We start from the raw sequence: 17,174 nt of genomic DNA, 5'->3' as shown, positions 1-17,174 counted from the left end.
AGCAACTCAGGAGATGCAGCTTACAGCATCAGACCATAGAAAATCACAGGAATCATCAGCCTGCAACTGATCAGGAATTGGGTAAACACTACCCTGGGGCTTCGTGTGGTCACAGATTTGGCATTGCCTAAACTGGCTCTGCAATATAAGCAGAAAACTGTAATGTATTTGGCAACATCGTACAGCAAGATGCAGTACGGTGGCTCACCATGCTGAAATGTATTTCTTACATATGAAATTGTTAAAGGGTTAAATTGAAAAAAAGAAAAAACAACAACAAAACAAAAACATGTCTTAAAAGGAGGGGACTTGCAGTTCTCTTTCCGAGGATTGAATCTTGTCTCTGATATATGTCATTCAGTTTTGCCTAAACTGGAGAAAAAAACATTCCTCCTTTGTAGCACCTGTGTTTCATTGCTATAGGAGCCAGAAACGCCTAGCATCTCTGAGAACCGTTTCCCCATGCCTGGGCAGAAGTTCATAAATCCTTCTGTCTCCACAGGCTGTGCCTTAGGCTGGTCTGAAACTAGGATATTTCTTAAACAAAAAAACATTCAGAAAGAAAACGTTCAGTAAGAAGGCTTCAACTGTGTCATGTGACAATAGATCCATATTCTATCATGACATAAATATGAATTTTGAACTTAATATGCTAATGGAAATCATAATAAACAGTCTAAAAATAAGTCCAGTGAAAGGATGGCTGAAATAAAACATCGATATTAACAACAACAGCCCAGACAAACCACCACCAACAAAAAAAACCAACAGGAAACTCAAGTTGTTTTGGGATTTTTCCTGGATTTTGATAGAGTTGGATTAACCCTTGAATTTGGGCTTTTTTTTGCGTTACACGTTTTCCTGAAGTTACCACGCTTCCTTGAAAGGGATAAATGTCAGAGAAACATTGCGCAGCAGAAACTGTGCTATCAACGTACATTGACTTTGTCTAATTACATTAATTTATGAACTGTGCAAATGTGTGAATATGATTCAGATTAAAAAAGTGTTCTGAAAAATAAAAGTTATACCATATCAGTGGCAAATAATTTAAGACGATTAGCTGAAAGAGGAACATATTTATTCCTGGAAGTCACCACCAATAGACATAAAATGCATTTTCCAAAAACACTGCTACGGACAGTTTGTGGGAGATTCCCCTTCCTGCGTACTTGCCAGTATACCTGGGGCTTAGGATGACCTCACTGTTAATGTGTGTAGGTCACTCTGAAAGTAATGCTTATTTATTTCCAAGGAAACTACCATGGATACAAAGAACACAATAACACTGTTTGACAGAGCAAACTCTCAGCTACGATACACTGTTTTTCAGCCTAGTCACCACCATGAGCTATGCATTTTCACCAGCAATGAACAAGAGCCTGCGTGCTGCGCTCCTACCCATCTGCACCAGCGGAGGTGAGCCACTGTCGTTGTCACCATGGCAGAAATGCACCACCCACCACTCACTGCGCTCACATCCACTGCTTGGACTCCAGAAACGTTCAGCAAGCATCAATGGATGTCAGTGGGTGCCATTTTTTCCACATGGACGAATGAAAGGACACACCTTTGCTTCATCCACACTTCCATGTCAGACACCATTCTGTCAGACTGCCCCTCTGCTGCCATCTGTCTCATGGCAACAAAATGGAACGGAACTTTGGTGGGAAGGTTCAGCCTCTACGGCCATACCAACATCCTCCTCTGACATCGTGGGCTGACATAATAACATAGGAGGCATTACTTTTGGAGCAGGTATTGTAAATACCGAAAGGAAAGCAAGTCGTTCTCTACCTACTCCTTGGGTCAGTGATCCCTTTCATATTTCCTAAGGCTTCTCCAGCTTCCCCCTTCTTGGCCCTGAACAGACCCTCGTGCCACCCTTGTGGCTCTGCGCTGGGGTTACGGAGCCGCCCCGTGAGTCAGCACAGCGCGGTACAGCTCCGGGCGCGGCTCTGGGCACATCACCCGAAGCGCTGCCCCGGCGTCTCAGCTCAGGGCTGCGGGCACGGCCGGGCCGCTGGGAGGGGATCGTTGCTACCCCAGAGAGGGAGAGGGGAAGCGACAGAGCCAGCAGCGAGCGTTGGGGCTGTGTGATTTATGCCAGAGTGAGAAACAAAGATGGGAAAACGGCACTCGGGCGGTGAGACCCTCAGTAGTGCAGACGGAGATGATCTTCACCTGAGCCAAACCGAGGAGCTGCACAGCCCGAAAAGGGAACGGCGGCCGGTGCGGCTGGCTGCCCCCTTCGGCAATAAAAAAGAAGAAACAGCCGTTGTCGAAACTTATGTGTAAGTTCTCACAGACACTTGCCAAGCGCTGAAGAAGGAAGACGCCTGGTTTTGCGATGGAAACTTCTACTTACTGGAACATTTTTCTTCTGTAAGAGATGTACACCTTTATCCTGAACAACCATCGCGCGGGCTTTTAATAGAACCCTCTTGCCCGGAACCGACACCGCGCGGCCTCCGCAGTTGCCGCCGCCGCCGGAGCTCCCCGCACGCGCCCGACCCCACGCCAGGCGGCCCTGCCTGCACCAGAACCCCCCCCGGGCGCCCGGGAGGCGCACCCCGCGCGAGGCTGCGAACAGGCGCTGCGCCTTTACGGCGGCGGCGCGGCCCATGCGGGAGGTGGAGGCACGGCTGCGGGCGGGGCGGCCGCTGCGGGTGTGTCTTGCGCTCGCCCACCCCTGTGCCGTGGGCTGGGCGGGCGGGGAGGAGGGGACGGGCCGGAGGAGGAGGAGGAAGCGGAGGCGGCCGCGGATAGCGGGCAAATGGGGAGCTGAGCGGCTGCAGCAGTACCGCGCAGCAGCAGGAGCAGCAGCAGCAACAGCAGGAGCAGCCGGCGGCGGGTCCGTGCTGGAGGGGGTGCGCCGGGAGAGGGGTGCGGGCGCCGACGGGCGCGCAGCGGGTGTGCGGACCGGGCCGGGCTGGGGCTGCGGTGCTGGCAGCGGGCTGGGCTGGGGCTGCGGGCAGCGGCTCACCGGGCAGCACCGCGCTGCGCCCCGTGAGGCCGGGCCTGCCGGGCTGCGGCCGGCTCAGCGCGGCGGGGATCGCCGTCTGATTTCTTTCCTTTTTATTTTTCATTTCTGAAGCCGTTGCTCCGCAGACGCCGAGCGCCAACAGCAGTCGGGCTGCCCCGGGCCGATCCGCCCCGCGAGCGGGCGCCCGCCGCCTCTCGGAGAGGCACCATGCAGACCTTCCTCAAGGGGAAGCGGGTGGGCTACTGGCTGAGCGAGAAGAAGATCAGGAAGCTCAATTTCCAGGCCTTCGCCGAGCTGTGCCGGTAAGGAGGCAGCCGTGGCCTGCGCCCGCCCCGGCGTTCTGTGCTCCGCGCGCGGTCCCCGCAGCCCGGCGAGCGGGCAGAGTCGGTGCCCGGGGCCGCTGCCCGCGCGTGGCTCGCCCGGGGCTCACTTGGGCGGTGGCCCGGGTGGGTGTCTCGGATGGGCGCCTGCAGACCTCGGCGAGGCTCGAGGCTGACTGGGAATAACTTGCCTTCTTGTCGTGCTAAATTACGTAAAGTGGAGCAGCTGAACCCAGGAGGGGAGCCCGGACTCGGAGGAGATGATGGAGCTGCGTCTGTGTTCTTTGCTCCCGGAGCAGTTTGATAGGCTGTCATTAGGTGTTATCTATATCATTCAGGGGATCGTAAATGCAGTATATTGCGCAGTCAACTTTATTGTTTAATTGTAAATGTAAACTTTATATAAGTCCAAGGTCTCATGACACATGCATGAGACTGAGTAACAGCTCCTTATTTCTTGCTGTTACCACAGTTATATCTAGAATATGGAATAAACCTTGATAGTGTTTGAACTTTGAAAGTATTGTGAATAATCGTAGTTCCTATGGTTTCTGCAAAGCGTGTTCAAGCCTTGCAGAACACGTTTTATGAAACTTTAGGTATGCTTTACTGAAGTATGTCATGCTGAAATCAGCAGTCCTAGTGTACTGACATCCCTGTTGGCAGCACTGGCTGTAAGGAGAAAGGAGGCAGAAAAAACAGAAAACTATTTCTAGGAAGCAGCAGAAGCTTTTATATCAGCTGGCGTACTTGACATTCTTTATCTGCTCTGTCAAACTTCAGCAGAACTACTGGCATCTTTTAGAGTATGGAAATGGCCACAAGCTCTGGTTTAATTTCTTTTAAAATCTCATGTGATTCTCAAGCAAAATAATTCCAGATGAGTGATGCTAGGTTTTGAGTCTGCATAAGAGATTTTTATGTTTTTTGTTGTTGTTGTTGTTCAAAAAATACACTTTAATAATTGCAAGGCAAATGTCATTTTCAGGGCCCTGATGTTTGATAGAGCTTGGTTTTCATGAGCAGAATCTCAGAGAATCTTAGAAAGTACGTAACCAGTTTCTCCTTGTAATTTGTTTTTCATTTCTGGTAGCGTATGCTGTGCTTTACATTTAAGGATCTCCAAAGGCGACTTTCTGCTCTACACTGTTCTCATTTCTCTTCTGACTGTGTTACTCGCCTCATTTTCACTACTTCAGAAATGCCTTACACTTGTGTTTCATAACATAGATACACAAAGAAATTGTGTACTGTGTGTATTTATTAACAGTTCTAAATCCTGGTAGTGCTATGAAAATGGACCCTCAAGTTTTCTCTCTTGCTGCACTTCCCTAATTTTGTAATGAAGATTAGGCTGCCTGCCTCCCTCTGTGCAAGTGAAGTTTGCTGTGAATAGCGTTTGCAGAGGTTGGATAGATACATGCATTCAGTCATGCCTCAGTTATTTTCTTTAAAAAACATCTAGTGTTAGCCTATTTGTAGAAGTGAGGTTTAAGCATCAGTGCAGCTGCTGGAATGAGTTGCTCTGAAGTCTTGGATCCTCTGTTTTCCATCCTGGTAACTTCTATTGATACTGGTGGTAGGCTACATTTCTTTAGGCAAAGACTTCAAGTATTTAATGCATAATATCTACTAGATTGTGTGTGTACTTCTGTGATTTTGTTGCTGCAGGAAAAGTAGTGCCAAGCTCAACATACATCTTACCAGGAATATTGTGCATGGTAGGAAGTAAGGCGAGCGTACTCATTCCTGCATAGTGATTCATGTGGTAGAGTGGACTATGTGTCTGTCTGTCTACTGTATGTATTTTATGGCGGCTGTTACTTGGAATTTATTTGCCTGTTGCCTAGGGATATACTTTCTGGATGACTAAAAAGTTCACTTTTGTTTGTATGGCTTTGCAGCAAAGTCATTATGTAACCCAGGAAAGTAACAGAAGACGCCTGATGAACTCCTGAAGCGTGCTGGTTTTAGACCAGGAGTAGTGTTTGGATAAGAAAAATCTTAAATTCCTTGCAGCTTGCCAGTGCAGCCAGTACCAGTGTAAGACACTGGTGCCGTAGAGGGATCAGGGACAGGCATTTCAGAATCAGTTTGAACTATCCTTTGGGAGGTGGTCTAAGTGCTGAACTGCTTTCTTTAGAGTGGTTTCAGGCTTTGTCTCCTGCAGCATTCCAGAGCTGAGATGTCACTGTTGTACTACTTGAAGTGAGAGTGAGTGGGACAGCAGTCAGGTGCTGCTCTGGGGCACAGCAGTCCTGTCTTCAGTTCTGTGTTCCACAAAGGCTGGGCAGGTCCCATAAATACTGTCCTTGTATTTGTATCCAGTATTGAGGTGCAAATTAGGCTGAGTTTCAGTAGGTTTCCCTGTTCAAATTTTGCCATCTGAATTCTTCCAGGGGGTTTTGTGGCTGTAGAAGGGATAGACACCTCCCTTCTTTTTTGAAAATTTTTTGATTGGAGATATAAGTTCTGGCAGTTCATGTGTCTGGATCAGCCCTTGTCCTACCTGAACAGAGTTCAGGGCTTTTGCCTAAGTTTTGCATTCACAGAACCTTCTATCGAAGGCCTTTGAGCTCCCCTGCCTTGTGATCCTCACTGTGGCACAGTGCAGGCCTGCCAGGGCTTTATGCTTCAGGAGCACACAGCTGCCTTGGCAGTGCCTCTCAGCTGTAGCCCAAGGAGGTGAGAGCAGTGGCTGTGTGGTATCTGCCTCCACATTCATAGCTCAGGCAGCAATTCCCAAGTTATGTCCCACTGCAACTCTGATGCTTCCACGGCCCCAGGGCTGTGCTCAGAGAGTGGCTGAATGGAGGACAGAGACCTTGCTGTGGGAGGCCTGGTGGGGTCATGCCTTTGGTTCAAGTTTCTGCTTCCCACATCAGTTTTCGGTTCCACCTGCCAACTGCTTTCTGCATGTCCATGCAGAAAGGATCCTGTGTTTGTTGTTGTGCACTGGTGTGGTTTCAGCAGGGAGCAGTGTACCCCTGTTGGCCATCTCGATATGAGGATGTACCCCCGAGAGCTGCAGTATGGGACTGAGCTCTTGTGTGTGGAGAGGGGCGCTTGGTGCGGGCTTCTTACTGCCTCCCGCAGTTCGTTATTCAGGAGGTTACTGAACAAGCTGCTGCTGCTGCCGAGCTGACCTGTACTTTTGTGTGAGAGCTGTTGGGTCACCATGCCTTGTATTGAGCTCGGTATCACCTGCGTGCTAGCATATGTGCTGTGGCTCTATGGCCAGGGCCTGCTCTGGGAATGCAGTGTGCGCTTTCCTTGGGGTTGTGGTGTCCAGCTCCCCCAAGGTGTGGCTCATATCCTGAGCTTTAGGTAACTGCTATTGGTAAAATACCAATATCTGTGATCCTGCTAAAAAGTCAGACAAGGTTTCTAGGGACTCCTAACTGGTAAGTGAATAACCCTATTTCCTATCTGTTAAATATGCATAGATGTACTGCCAGGCCTCTTTGGGTGTTGTGAGTGAAGAGTCTCGTGTTTGTGCAATATGCAGAAGGGCAGTGGTAGTGGTACAGGAAAATGTGTCTATCAGCTTGAAAAATGAGTTGTGTGCGTTAGGCACCAGCTTAGATTAGTGAGGTGTGGTTGTTTACAAGTGGCTGTTGTCTCACTAAAAGCATCCATTTCCTTGATGGTAGTAGTTCTGCATGTCATCAGTTAATATTGCCTCTTTGGGAGCCATGAAGATGTGAGGCAATAAGGTTATGGCTGCGTGAGTAAGTTATGGTGATAAAAGGTGAAATACCCAAGAGGAGATAATTCAAAGTCATCCCATTATGAATAATCTTCTCAGTTATATTGGGTAAAAAAACCATTCAAATGTGCAACTCGTAAGTTCACATGGTACTGTGGCAGCTTTTCTGTGTAACTATTTAGATACTGAGTCAGTTTATTCTTTTTGTAGTGTGCAGAAAATGTTGAGCAAAGGAACTGAGGAGTTGCCTGAGGTTGTAATTTGTCATAATACATTCTGCAGTTTGACAGACAGGAAAACTGTGCTTGTTCTTCTTAATGTCCACATTATTTATGGTCAGATTTTATTGCGCTGTGTTTTTCCCCAAAAAAATTGAGAGCCTGAGAGGAACAATTTATCAGGGAATCCTAGAAATTCTGAGAAGCAAATTCTGCCAACCAAAGGAAGTAATATAAGTGAAGTAATTCAGAATGACTTTTGATGAAGATTTGTTGCCTCGGTCTTTAATGAACAAGCCCAGATGTCATCCTTCCTTGAGAAATTGTCCATGATAAACTGGTTACCTTCATTAACACATGTGAAAGTAAGGCTGCTTGATCTGGTTTGGGTTCCTAGATGCTACCTGCTGCTGAAATCTGCTCTGGAACTTGAGCGCAAGTTTTTGAGCTGCTATCTGCATCAGTTCCGTGGTTCTTGGTTTATGCAAGGAGATATACTTTGAGTATGTAACTCCTGTTAGAGCACATCCCACCTGTGCTGAAGGCTGTGTGGGTATGACAGGTCACTATGGTTTTTCTGGTTTTGATTTTGTGGTTGAGTTTTGTTGAAACTATTTTGATGCAGCTACCAGATCAGTCTGCTGAGCCAATGGATTTTCAAGCCAATGTATTTTTTCATACCAAAACCATTAGTATGCCTAATTTAAGTTTTTGTGTGACTTGCACTTGTTAAGTTAATCAGTGCCAGAAATGGGTAAATGCTTTGATCAGTACTGTAAGTCTCTAATGCTCACTTTTTCTTCTCTAGACTCTATAGTGTAGTCCCTTGTATGCCACAGTCTGTTCACAAGCACCTAAACATAAGTTTTAAGATACATTTCAGAATAGTGCTGGTTTGAGGACATTACATTTAATCTGTTTCTTTAGTGGAGGCCATGAAGTGTGTGTGTGTGTGTGTGTGTGTATATATATATATATTTATTCTTCCTGCCCCAAAAGAACGTAGAGGACTTTTCTTTAACCCCAGTTTGCCACAACCACCTAAACATAGCTTCTGATGAATATCTGACTTGTGCCAGTTAACTTTTACTTTATTTTATGTCTTTTAAGTCCATATGTACACTGATCAGTAGCTCCCATTGTTGGTTGTGTTAGTCTGAAATACTGAATCATGAGATGTAACTGGGACAGAATGGATAAGAAAGTTCCTTTGACATCAGTTCTAACAAAAATTTGCAACTAACAAAATGGTAGAAATGATAAAAAGCCATGAAAATGTGTTGAAGACAGTATCAAAAAAAAATGCAAGTTTCTTAGAGGAAATGTTCCTGTTTTTCTGAGTTACTGCTCCTTCTTCATATACCCTGTAGATTTGCATACTTCACATCCCAGAAGCAGATGCGTGTGTATTTTCTTATCTCCAGGAGCAATGACTGACAGGCATCCTTCTCACAGAAGTGTACTGCGTTATGCATGTAGAACTGTTCCATGGGAACACGGAGCCCAGCCACGCAGCAGCTGAAGCAGCTGTAACAATCCCCGCTTTCATGGTGACTCTGCTCCGTGATCTGACAATCATTTACCTTGCACTCAGGAAGTCTGTGTCCTCCCTGCAGTACATCCCCGTACCACAGCCTGTTTGAGCTGATAGGCTGCAAGGAACAATATTAGCTTTGGTCAAGTGGCAGCTCTTTAGTGAAAGATCTGGATTCTGCTGCCGATCACAAACTGAATGCGAACTGACAGCGTTGCCAAAAAATAAAAAATGAATGTCATGTTGGGGTACATAAGCTGTAACATGGCCTGCCATGCACATGGTGTAGCCACTCTGTGCGGTGCAGATAAGGCTGCTGCTCACTCTGCTTCTGGTCTGGAGTGCAGTGTTTCAGGGAAAATGCAGGTCAACTGGTAAGCGACCAAAGGAAAGCAGTGAGAAGCAGCAGAGGTCTTGAAAACACGGTGTTATTCAACATGAAGAACTGGATAAATCTTTGAATACTTGAAAAAGCTTTCGTAGGATAAAAAGCAGTTCTGTGATTGTCTAGGTAGACGGTGGATTTTGTTGCTCAGAACTTCTAAAAACAGACAGATGTGCCAGGAGTGACATGAGCCTGTGGTCTCCTTTCAAGGCAGAGTTGTTGACCTCTTCCAATATCAGTGCTGCTTTGTTCAATCTGTAATAATTCAGAAGGTGTCCAGGAAAGTTCTTTGTGTACATTAAATAGTCTGAAGTCCCTTTATTACTTCAGGAGTCGTGTCTTGGGAAGCCTAGACACAGTCTAAACACATTCAGCTTTTTCAGATATGGGGACTCAACCTGAGAGGGGTTTCAGAGCTGCCTGCTGAAAGTGTTTGCTCTGCCTTAGTGTACTGCATTTGTTAAGCATCAATTGACAGTGTCTCATGATATTGGCCAGATAATGTGCTAATTATCTCAACGTTTGACATCTTTTCATGAGGTGACATTGCTGTATATGTTCCAAGGAAACAGGGCATGTGAAAGACACTAAAATAAGTGTGATAATAGATAAAGTAAGCACCTGTGCTGGGCATGCTTCTGCTGCAGTGCTGTGGAACAAAAACTCTTCTGTATGGTTATCTGTTTTTCATTTTGAATTCAGTGTTCCGTCCTTGAAACAATGGTTTGTTTTGTACTGATGGAATTTAGCTCTCTTCAGAAGGAGTTGTGCCCTTTATGTGATCAAGGAGGAAACTGCTGATGTTTCCATGCTGTTTCAACACTGCACAAATACTAGCTAGCATTCTGTTCCCTTTGCAGACAGAAATCACCACTGGACGACAACTGCATATTTTAAGAATGCCTTTCAAAGTGATTGACTTTCATTTGAGGCAATCCTTTAGTTCTAAGTAAAACTTCTTCAGCTGTCCTTCTCTTTCCTCCTAACTAGAGTGCTTGGGCTGGCTATCTTACGTGAGGCGGGATTGCCACTGATAAAAATGGTCAAAAGGATTCCTAAGAAGCCTGTTCTTTCCCGTTGTCAAGTTGTGGTGGATGACTGTGAGCTTACTGAGGTCACTGGAGGCTCCCAGAGACCTGCTCTGTTGAGAGTGAGAAGTTCATGTTGCTAGATCTAACTGTGCTTTTAGGAAAGCTGTTAGCAGAGCCAGGCACTGGACATGAAAGCAAATTCAGTTCATGTTGAGCTGTTTAATCTCATCCTCTTGGGTGCTGGCTGGCAAAGGTTTATAATGCATCTTGTTTTGTTGTGTCACTCACTGCTGAGTCATGCTTGCTTACTTGGAAGAGCTTGAAGTCTGTCCTTCCTCAAAAAGAACAGAATAATTTTCTCTCTTCATCGCACTCCTCACAGGCTTTTTTTTTTTTCCCCTGCCAACAAGCCATTTTCAGCCTTTTTTCTCTGTAATGCCTCTGTCCTACGTATTCGGTCTGGTTCTCCGGGCATTGCCTCGTGAAACTGGATTCTTCAGGGTGCAGCAGACAAAATACTTGAAGGAGACATGTCTGTAGCAGAAGACAAAATGAAAAATCTTGAACTTTGAAGCTGGGATGCTCCTGGCAATTTTTCTGAAGTCCTGTGTTTGCCCTGTCATACTACATTTCTGCATGCACTTTGAGGGAATCTTCTCTGAAAACTGGTACTCGGAGAGACCTGGCTTGCACTCAGTGTTCTAGCTGTGAGCAACATTGTTGTCCCTTTCTTCAATTTCCTGTAATTCCCCTCTCTGATGTTAGGTATGGATAGTACATACGCAGGAGGAAACAGTTAAGAGGGTTCTGTAGAAACAGGGTGTCCCTCATTGTATGGAGTGGTGCTTAGTAAAGACTTTCGCTGCCTAGCCTTGATAAAGTTATCTGCGTATTGGGGTAACTGGTTAATAGCTGATAGAACAAATGATGTCTGGGGTGATTAATGGTGCTGGAAGGAAGTGATATCATACAGGTCCATTTGCGATGTGCCACTCCTTCCTCATCTGTGCTGGCGTGGCCCTCCTTTCTCCCCGCCACTCCTAAATTACTTTCATGGTTACGAGAACTGAGGTAATGACTAGGCTTATTTTTATCTTGTCAGCTAAGTTTCATTACAGGGGCGGAAAGTGTCGTCATTTCATAGAATGGCTTGGGTTAGAAGGGACCTTAAAGCCCACCCACTTCCAGCTCCATGCTGTGGGCTCGCTGCCACTCACCAGACCAGGCTGCCCGGCACCCCATCCAACCTGGTCCTGAACACCTCCAGGGACGGGGCGTCCACAGCTTCTCTGGGCAGCCTGTGCCAGCGCCTTATTGCCCTCTGAGTAAAAAACTTCCTAATATCTAATCTAAATCTACTCTATCAGTTTAAAGCTGTTGCACCTTGTCCTGTCATTACATACCTTTATGAAAAGTCCCTGTCCAGCTTTTCTCAAGGCCCCTTTTATGTACTGGAAGGGCACAGTGAGGTCTCCCTGGAGCTTTCTCTTCTCCAGGCTGCACAAGGCCAGCTCCCTCAGCTGGTCTTCACAGGCGAGGTGCTCCAGCCCTCTGATCATCTTCGTGCCTTCCTCTGGACCCACTCCAACAGCTCCACATCCTTCTTGTGCTGGGGGCCCCGGGCCTAGACAGGGAACTCCAGGTGGGGCCTCACGAGGGCAGAGCAGAGGGGGACAATCCCTTCCCTCTCCCTGTGGCCACCCCCCTGTTGATGCTGCCCAGGATGCAGTTGGCCTTTTGGGCTGCAAGTGCACACTGCTGGCTCATGTTGATCTTCTTGGTACCCAGCACCCTGACGTCCTTCTCCCCAGGGCTGCTCTTGGTCCACACGTCACTCAGCCTGTGTTTGTGCTCAGGATGGCCCTGACCAGGTGCAGGACCTTGCACTTGGGCTTGCTGAACTTCATGAGGTATAGGTGGGCTGTGAAACATTGTTTCTTTTAGCAGTATTCTGTGTTCTAATGAGTCAAATAGTGACCACCTAAATCCAATGGTATGTTAATTATTACACCTGTGTTGCAATGAAAATCTTGTTACTTCCTTGTAGTTTAAAAAACCAAACATAGAACAGAACACTGCAAAAATTAAATACAACTAAGCGTTGGCCTTTTGTTCCATCTGCATGCTGTACAGCTGCACGTAGATACTGCATTCAGGGCTGACCTCAGCTGTTCCGTCGTGTGACAAACTCCCTCTCAGAGTGGAGGGCCCTGTCCCTCTGCCTGCCCTCGCAGTGCCTGGCACCGCAGCCTGAAGCACTGGGGTTAGGAGAGGGCAATAGTGTGGCAGCTTCGATGCGGGCTGGTCCCTGTGGCTGTTTGCACAGCAGGCAGACTCGCTGAGAAGAAGCATGAGGCCAGCTGGGAGTGCAGCTGACCAGCCAGGACTGAAGGATGGTCTGTAGCAGATACTGAGAGACTGCGGGAGATGCTGAACAAACCTGTGCATCTTCCCCTGGTGGAGCATCTTTCCTTCTGCTGGTCACTGGTCTGGAGGCCCTAGTGGCAGCAGCTACATCCATGGTATGAAGTTTAGTAGCTACAGCTAGCCCTGTCCTGCACAAACCTTTGACTGTGTCTTTTGATATCACTTTCGTTTCTGGTATCATAGGATCATTAAATAAATTTTCAGCATGCATTGGCTACTCTCTAGATTTCTTGTGACTAAACAAAGTTGCTTCTGTTTTTCCTTTTTTTTTTTTTTAAATCCTCTAAAGAAATCAGTGTTATGTATTTCTAAGCATATATATATACATATTTATTTTATTAAAACACCTTGATTAAAAAAAAATTGAGTCAAAAAGCTGTAAGAAGCTCAGAAGTCAAGTTGTTCCCCAAAGAGAAAGAACTTCCCTGCTAAAAATAACAAAGCTTGAACAAGGGCGGGAGGAGGAGCTAGAAGCTGGGCACAGCTTAGGGGCCAGTTTCTATCTTCATGTAGTGTGTGCTGTGACTTACAGCTAGTGGCAGAGGGTTTGGTGGAACCTAACAACCCCTTGCAGTTAGAAAAGCGTCCACGTGTGCTGCCTGACCAGGTTGCATGGTAAGGTTCCATGGGAGCACTCTCTGAAAGCTGGTGTGTTCTCTGGTGGAAACAGCCCCTCTTGCCTGCCAATAATGTGCTGTCTTGTTATGTTTTCATCGCATATGGCTTTGCCACTAGTGTCTTGTGTGAGACGTTCTGGGTGAACCACGTCACTGGGGACCCTCTGGTGTGACAGAGCTGTGTGAAACCTGGCATTTAGATGTGCTTGCTAGTTGGAGGGTGGGAAGAGGAGGACAGAGGGAGCTTGTTCTGAGGCTGCCTGTGGTGCTGCTCTTGTATTGCCAACAAAGAGGGAGCTTAATTCACAGGAGTTGTCAATCTGGTAGTTTTCAAGTGCTGAAAGAAAACTCCTTTAAAAATGTACGTAAGCGTATGGGAGGGAGAAAAGCAAAAAAGAAACTAAGAAAGTCTGCTATTTTAATGAAAGGATGGTGGCCAAAAAAACCCCAATAGTACTTGTAGTTGTTGACCTGCGCTGCATCTGTCAGGAGAGGGAAGGAGTATTACTGCCAGCGCTCAGGGTTAGTGCATCGTGTGCTGTGAAAAGAGTACATGTTGTAAAGGATCACTGCTCTATTTTATACTTTTATCACTCACAAAGTTTTTCTTCAAAACTTCTGCTACCATTTAAAGTTGGTGGAGAGACAAAGTCCTTTGCTTCACCTTTAGCTGCTCCTGGTTGTGTGGCCCGCAAGTAGGAGCTGAGGCTGCTGGAGGAAGAGACATGTTTGCACATGGGTAGGTACTGGGTGGGGTTCTATTCTGATGTTAGGGTTTGACTTTTTGGCGTTACTTTTCCTTCTATTTCAAGGAATAGATCAAAATCTACGTTGGAGTGAATTTTGAGGAGAGTAGGATTTTTTTGATATTTTTCTTGGCCTCTTTAGGACCAAAAATCTAGCATGCTTTGAGGGATAGAAAGTACAGACTTGTTGATAGTTAGAGGGCTCCGTTTTCATTTCCTTTCTTTTTCTGGTACTGTTTTAGGCCCTCAGTTCTCAGAAGCTGAGAGAATTTGTTCTTTAAATTTTGTTTTATTTTCAGTTGCATAGAGAGAGAATTTTTGGTCACAGACATACTGCCAAGCTTAAATTGGTTTTGTTTGTGGCTAACTGTGTTTCTAGAGCTCTAGCTAGTTCACCTTCTGATTCCTTTGGTAATGCAGCTCTGCTCTTAAGTATGCTCTGAGGCAGCGATCTTCCACACTTTGTTGCTTCTAAGCAATGGACCTCTTGTTTGCAAACGGCACTTCACCTCAAGACAGAGGTGAATCAGAATTTGCCTTTATGCATTAGTAACACTGAATCTTACTGTTGTCTGGACAGCTGATGTGCCTTAATTGTGAAAGTTTTCAAGATACTGGTGGGATGTAAGTGCTTCTATGTGTCGGCTAATAGTCTGTTCTTTGAAGTCCAAACTGATGCTGGAAGGAGCCAGAAGTGGTTGAGTGGAAGAACATAAGGCCATTTGGGGAGTTTGTCTTTTTTCCTGAACTAAAATAAACTTGGGGGCATAGTACAGAATTTTTGGGTGCAGCTATCACTTCCATGTGTACTATGCAAACCACCAGCTTTTCTATAGTGAAACCTTTTTTCTCATTTTTGCACTGTTGTATTACTGTGTTGGGCAGTTTCCTGACCAGCACTGTACTGCATCTTAGCTCACAATAGGTATTATTTGGGAGGGAGCTGGCACAGTGTATTTGTACTGTGATATGAGTACTCTTTGTTTTGAGTAATCTGTTAATATGTAATGCTTAATCCCATTCCTTTTTGTCAGCTTTTTCCTCAAGTATTGTTAAAACAATGATAATAGATTTGTAGCTCTAATTGCAAGAGATGACTGAAGAAAACCAGTGTTTTGGGATGTTTCTTTTGTATCTCTGGCTGTAAAACATAGAAACTCTGGCCACGTTGAAGGCAGGAGCCTGGACAGGTTGGACATCAGTCTGACAGTCTGTGGCTATTCCTATATTAACAGAGAGCTTCCGTGATTCTCCCTTGCTCCTTGAATTTCTCTTCTTTTCCTTTTGAGGAAAAAAAAACCTGTAGAACCAGACAGCAAAGCTTTCTTCTAAAAAAAAAAAAAAATTAAAAATTGTTCAGTGGTTTTAGAAACATGGGTAGGGCATTTTCTATACCTAACATGTATTTTTAAAATGATTTTCCTTTCTTTGTCTATCAGCTTTTGTACCAGTGGACTGTGGAAAAGTGTACTTCCTCCCTGCCCCCTACTCCAAGTTGTAGGAACTGCCATCAGCAGACTTAATTAAAATGCTTGTTTAGGCTGATAGGCCCAAAAGCTCCTACTCCTGTTCTCCTCATCCCAGTGAGTGCCGAAGGTGTTTGCAGCCCTTGGCCTAATCCAGCATCCTCTGAAGCTGTTGGAAATCTCAGTAATTGAATTCCCTGGGGACCGGATATACCTGGTGTTCCATTTTTTTTTTTCCTTTTAAATGGAAAAGTGGAGAGCTGGGGACTGAAACTGAAGTTCTTCACAGTGGCACAAGTTCAGTGTAAAACCTGCAATCAACTGCACGTTGGACCTCTGCTGGTTTGTTCTTACTTTGGTGCAGAAGAAATACTGAGAGCAGGTGCTTAAGGGGTGTAATGACTTGATAACAGTGATTGATGGCCAATAATCAAAAGTGTGCTAGGTAGGAATTAAAACATAGTACTGTAGTGCCATTGGAAGTCTTTTGAATGCCTCCTTGACTCAGAGAAGTCTCTGGTGGAGTAATTTGAAGTCTTGTAGTGACTGATAAGTGGGTGTGAAAGCTCCCTGTAAGAAAAGATTTTTAGCACACTTGCTGCTGATGGTTTAGTGAAAATTTAACACAAAATGTTTATTTGTGGAAATGCATGAAGTCCTTGTAAAATCTCCTTGTTCCATCTCATCTCCCTCTAAATCAAAGTAGATTGGAAGTAGATTCCCAATTTCTGGGAACTCATTCAAGCAAGATGAAGCAGAGTAGCAGCACTGCTAACCTTAGAGTGAAGGAAGGTTTGGGCTGGAGAATATTTTTGGTAGATATTATTTACTCTTTAAAGTAGTAATGTTTGTGTTGGAATGTTTTCAGCAGCCAGTTTGGCTTCAAGGAGATAATTGTTGGAGCTGTCTTTAAGAAAACAGGGATGAGAGTTCCTCTTTAGTTAGGCGTGACCTCCTTCTGAAGAAATAAAAACTATTAAAGGGTTAACCCCTCCACCCCCACCTTCTATGTCTTCAAATGTAAAAATTCTTTCCCTGGCTTTTTTCCTTCCTTCCAACAACTTCGGGAAATTAAATTGTTTATTCAAAATGTCTGATGTCTGTGTTGGATGGCTACCTTAGCTCAGGAACTTGGAGACATTCCTGTGAGGCAAATCCCCAAAACCTGAGAGGTGGCTCTTTTCCTGCTGTACTGTAAATGTATGGTTTGACTGCCAGAGGGTTTTGAAACATGCTGTCTAGACAGCTTTGAAATATGAACGAAGTCTGACTTGTACATGGATGAGTTGCAAGCAATTGAAATACGTTTAAATATTTGCTGCTGTCTTCCATGCATTCATTGGTACCTGGGATTGGAATGTAGGGGGGGTTAAGGAAGTTTCCAAATCACAGAATTCTCTGGTCCAAGAGAGACGAGAGAAAAGTCTCGAACTGAGCATTGGTCCAGCAGTCACAGTAGGGTTTGTCTCTGAACTAGGCTTCATTGTATCTCAAACTAGTCAGTGAATTTCCCGGTGTCTTACTTTTTCCGCCTGTCAAATGCAGTTATAGTAAAAACCCATCACAGTGTTGATGTGTGGATGAACTGGTAGCAATTTGCTCTAGTATGGTTGGTTCTCAAAGGAGATCTGCAGTTATTTGATGCTTTGTCTTGATATTTACTAGCAGTTCTTCATTCATTTCTGTCTGCTCCAAAGCACCACTTAAAATAAAAAATCTGAGGCATTAACATTTG

The 17,174-nt window shown here is 45.5% G+C and overlaps 1 protein-coding gene across 2 annotated transcripts in view; it reads left to right on the top strand.

Moving 5' to 3' along the window:
- Positions 2,719 to 17,174, top strand: part of ITPK1 (inositol-tetrakisphosphate 1-kinase) — a 139,592-nt gene continuing 125,136 nt past the window's right edge. The window contains exons 1-2 of one of the 2 annotated variants that reach the window (XM_021403833.1): positions 2,719 to 2,870; positions 3,098 to 3,288. In XM_021403833.1, the coding sequence (XP_021259508.1) occupies positions 3,194 to 3,288 (95 nt within the window). In that variant the 5' untranslated portion in view covers positions 2,719 to 2,870; positions 3,098 to 3,193. The remainder of the gene's footprint in view (positions 2,871 to 3,097; positions 3,289 to 17,174) is intronic. The other variant, XM_021403834.1, reaches the window with a different exon arrangement.

The sequence above is a fragment of the Numida meleagris genome, chromosome 6, assembly GCF_002078875.1.
Source record: "Numida meleagris isolate 19003 breed g44 Domestic line chromosome 6, NumMel1.0, whole genome shotgun sequence".
In the NCBI taxonomy this organism is placed as follows: Eukaryota; Metazoa; Chordata; class Aves; order Galliformes; family Numididae; genus Numida; species Numida meleagris.
Note: the sequence above shows the minus strand (reverse complement) of the source record. Positions and strands in the feature narration are given on the sequence as shown.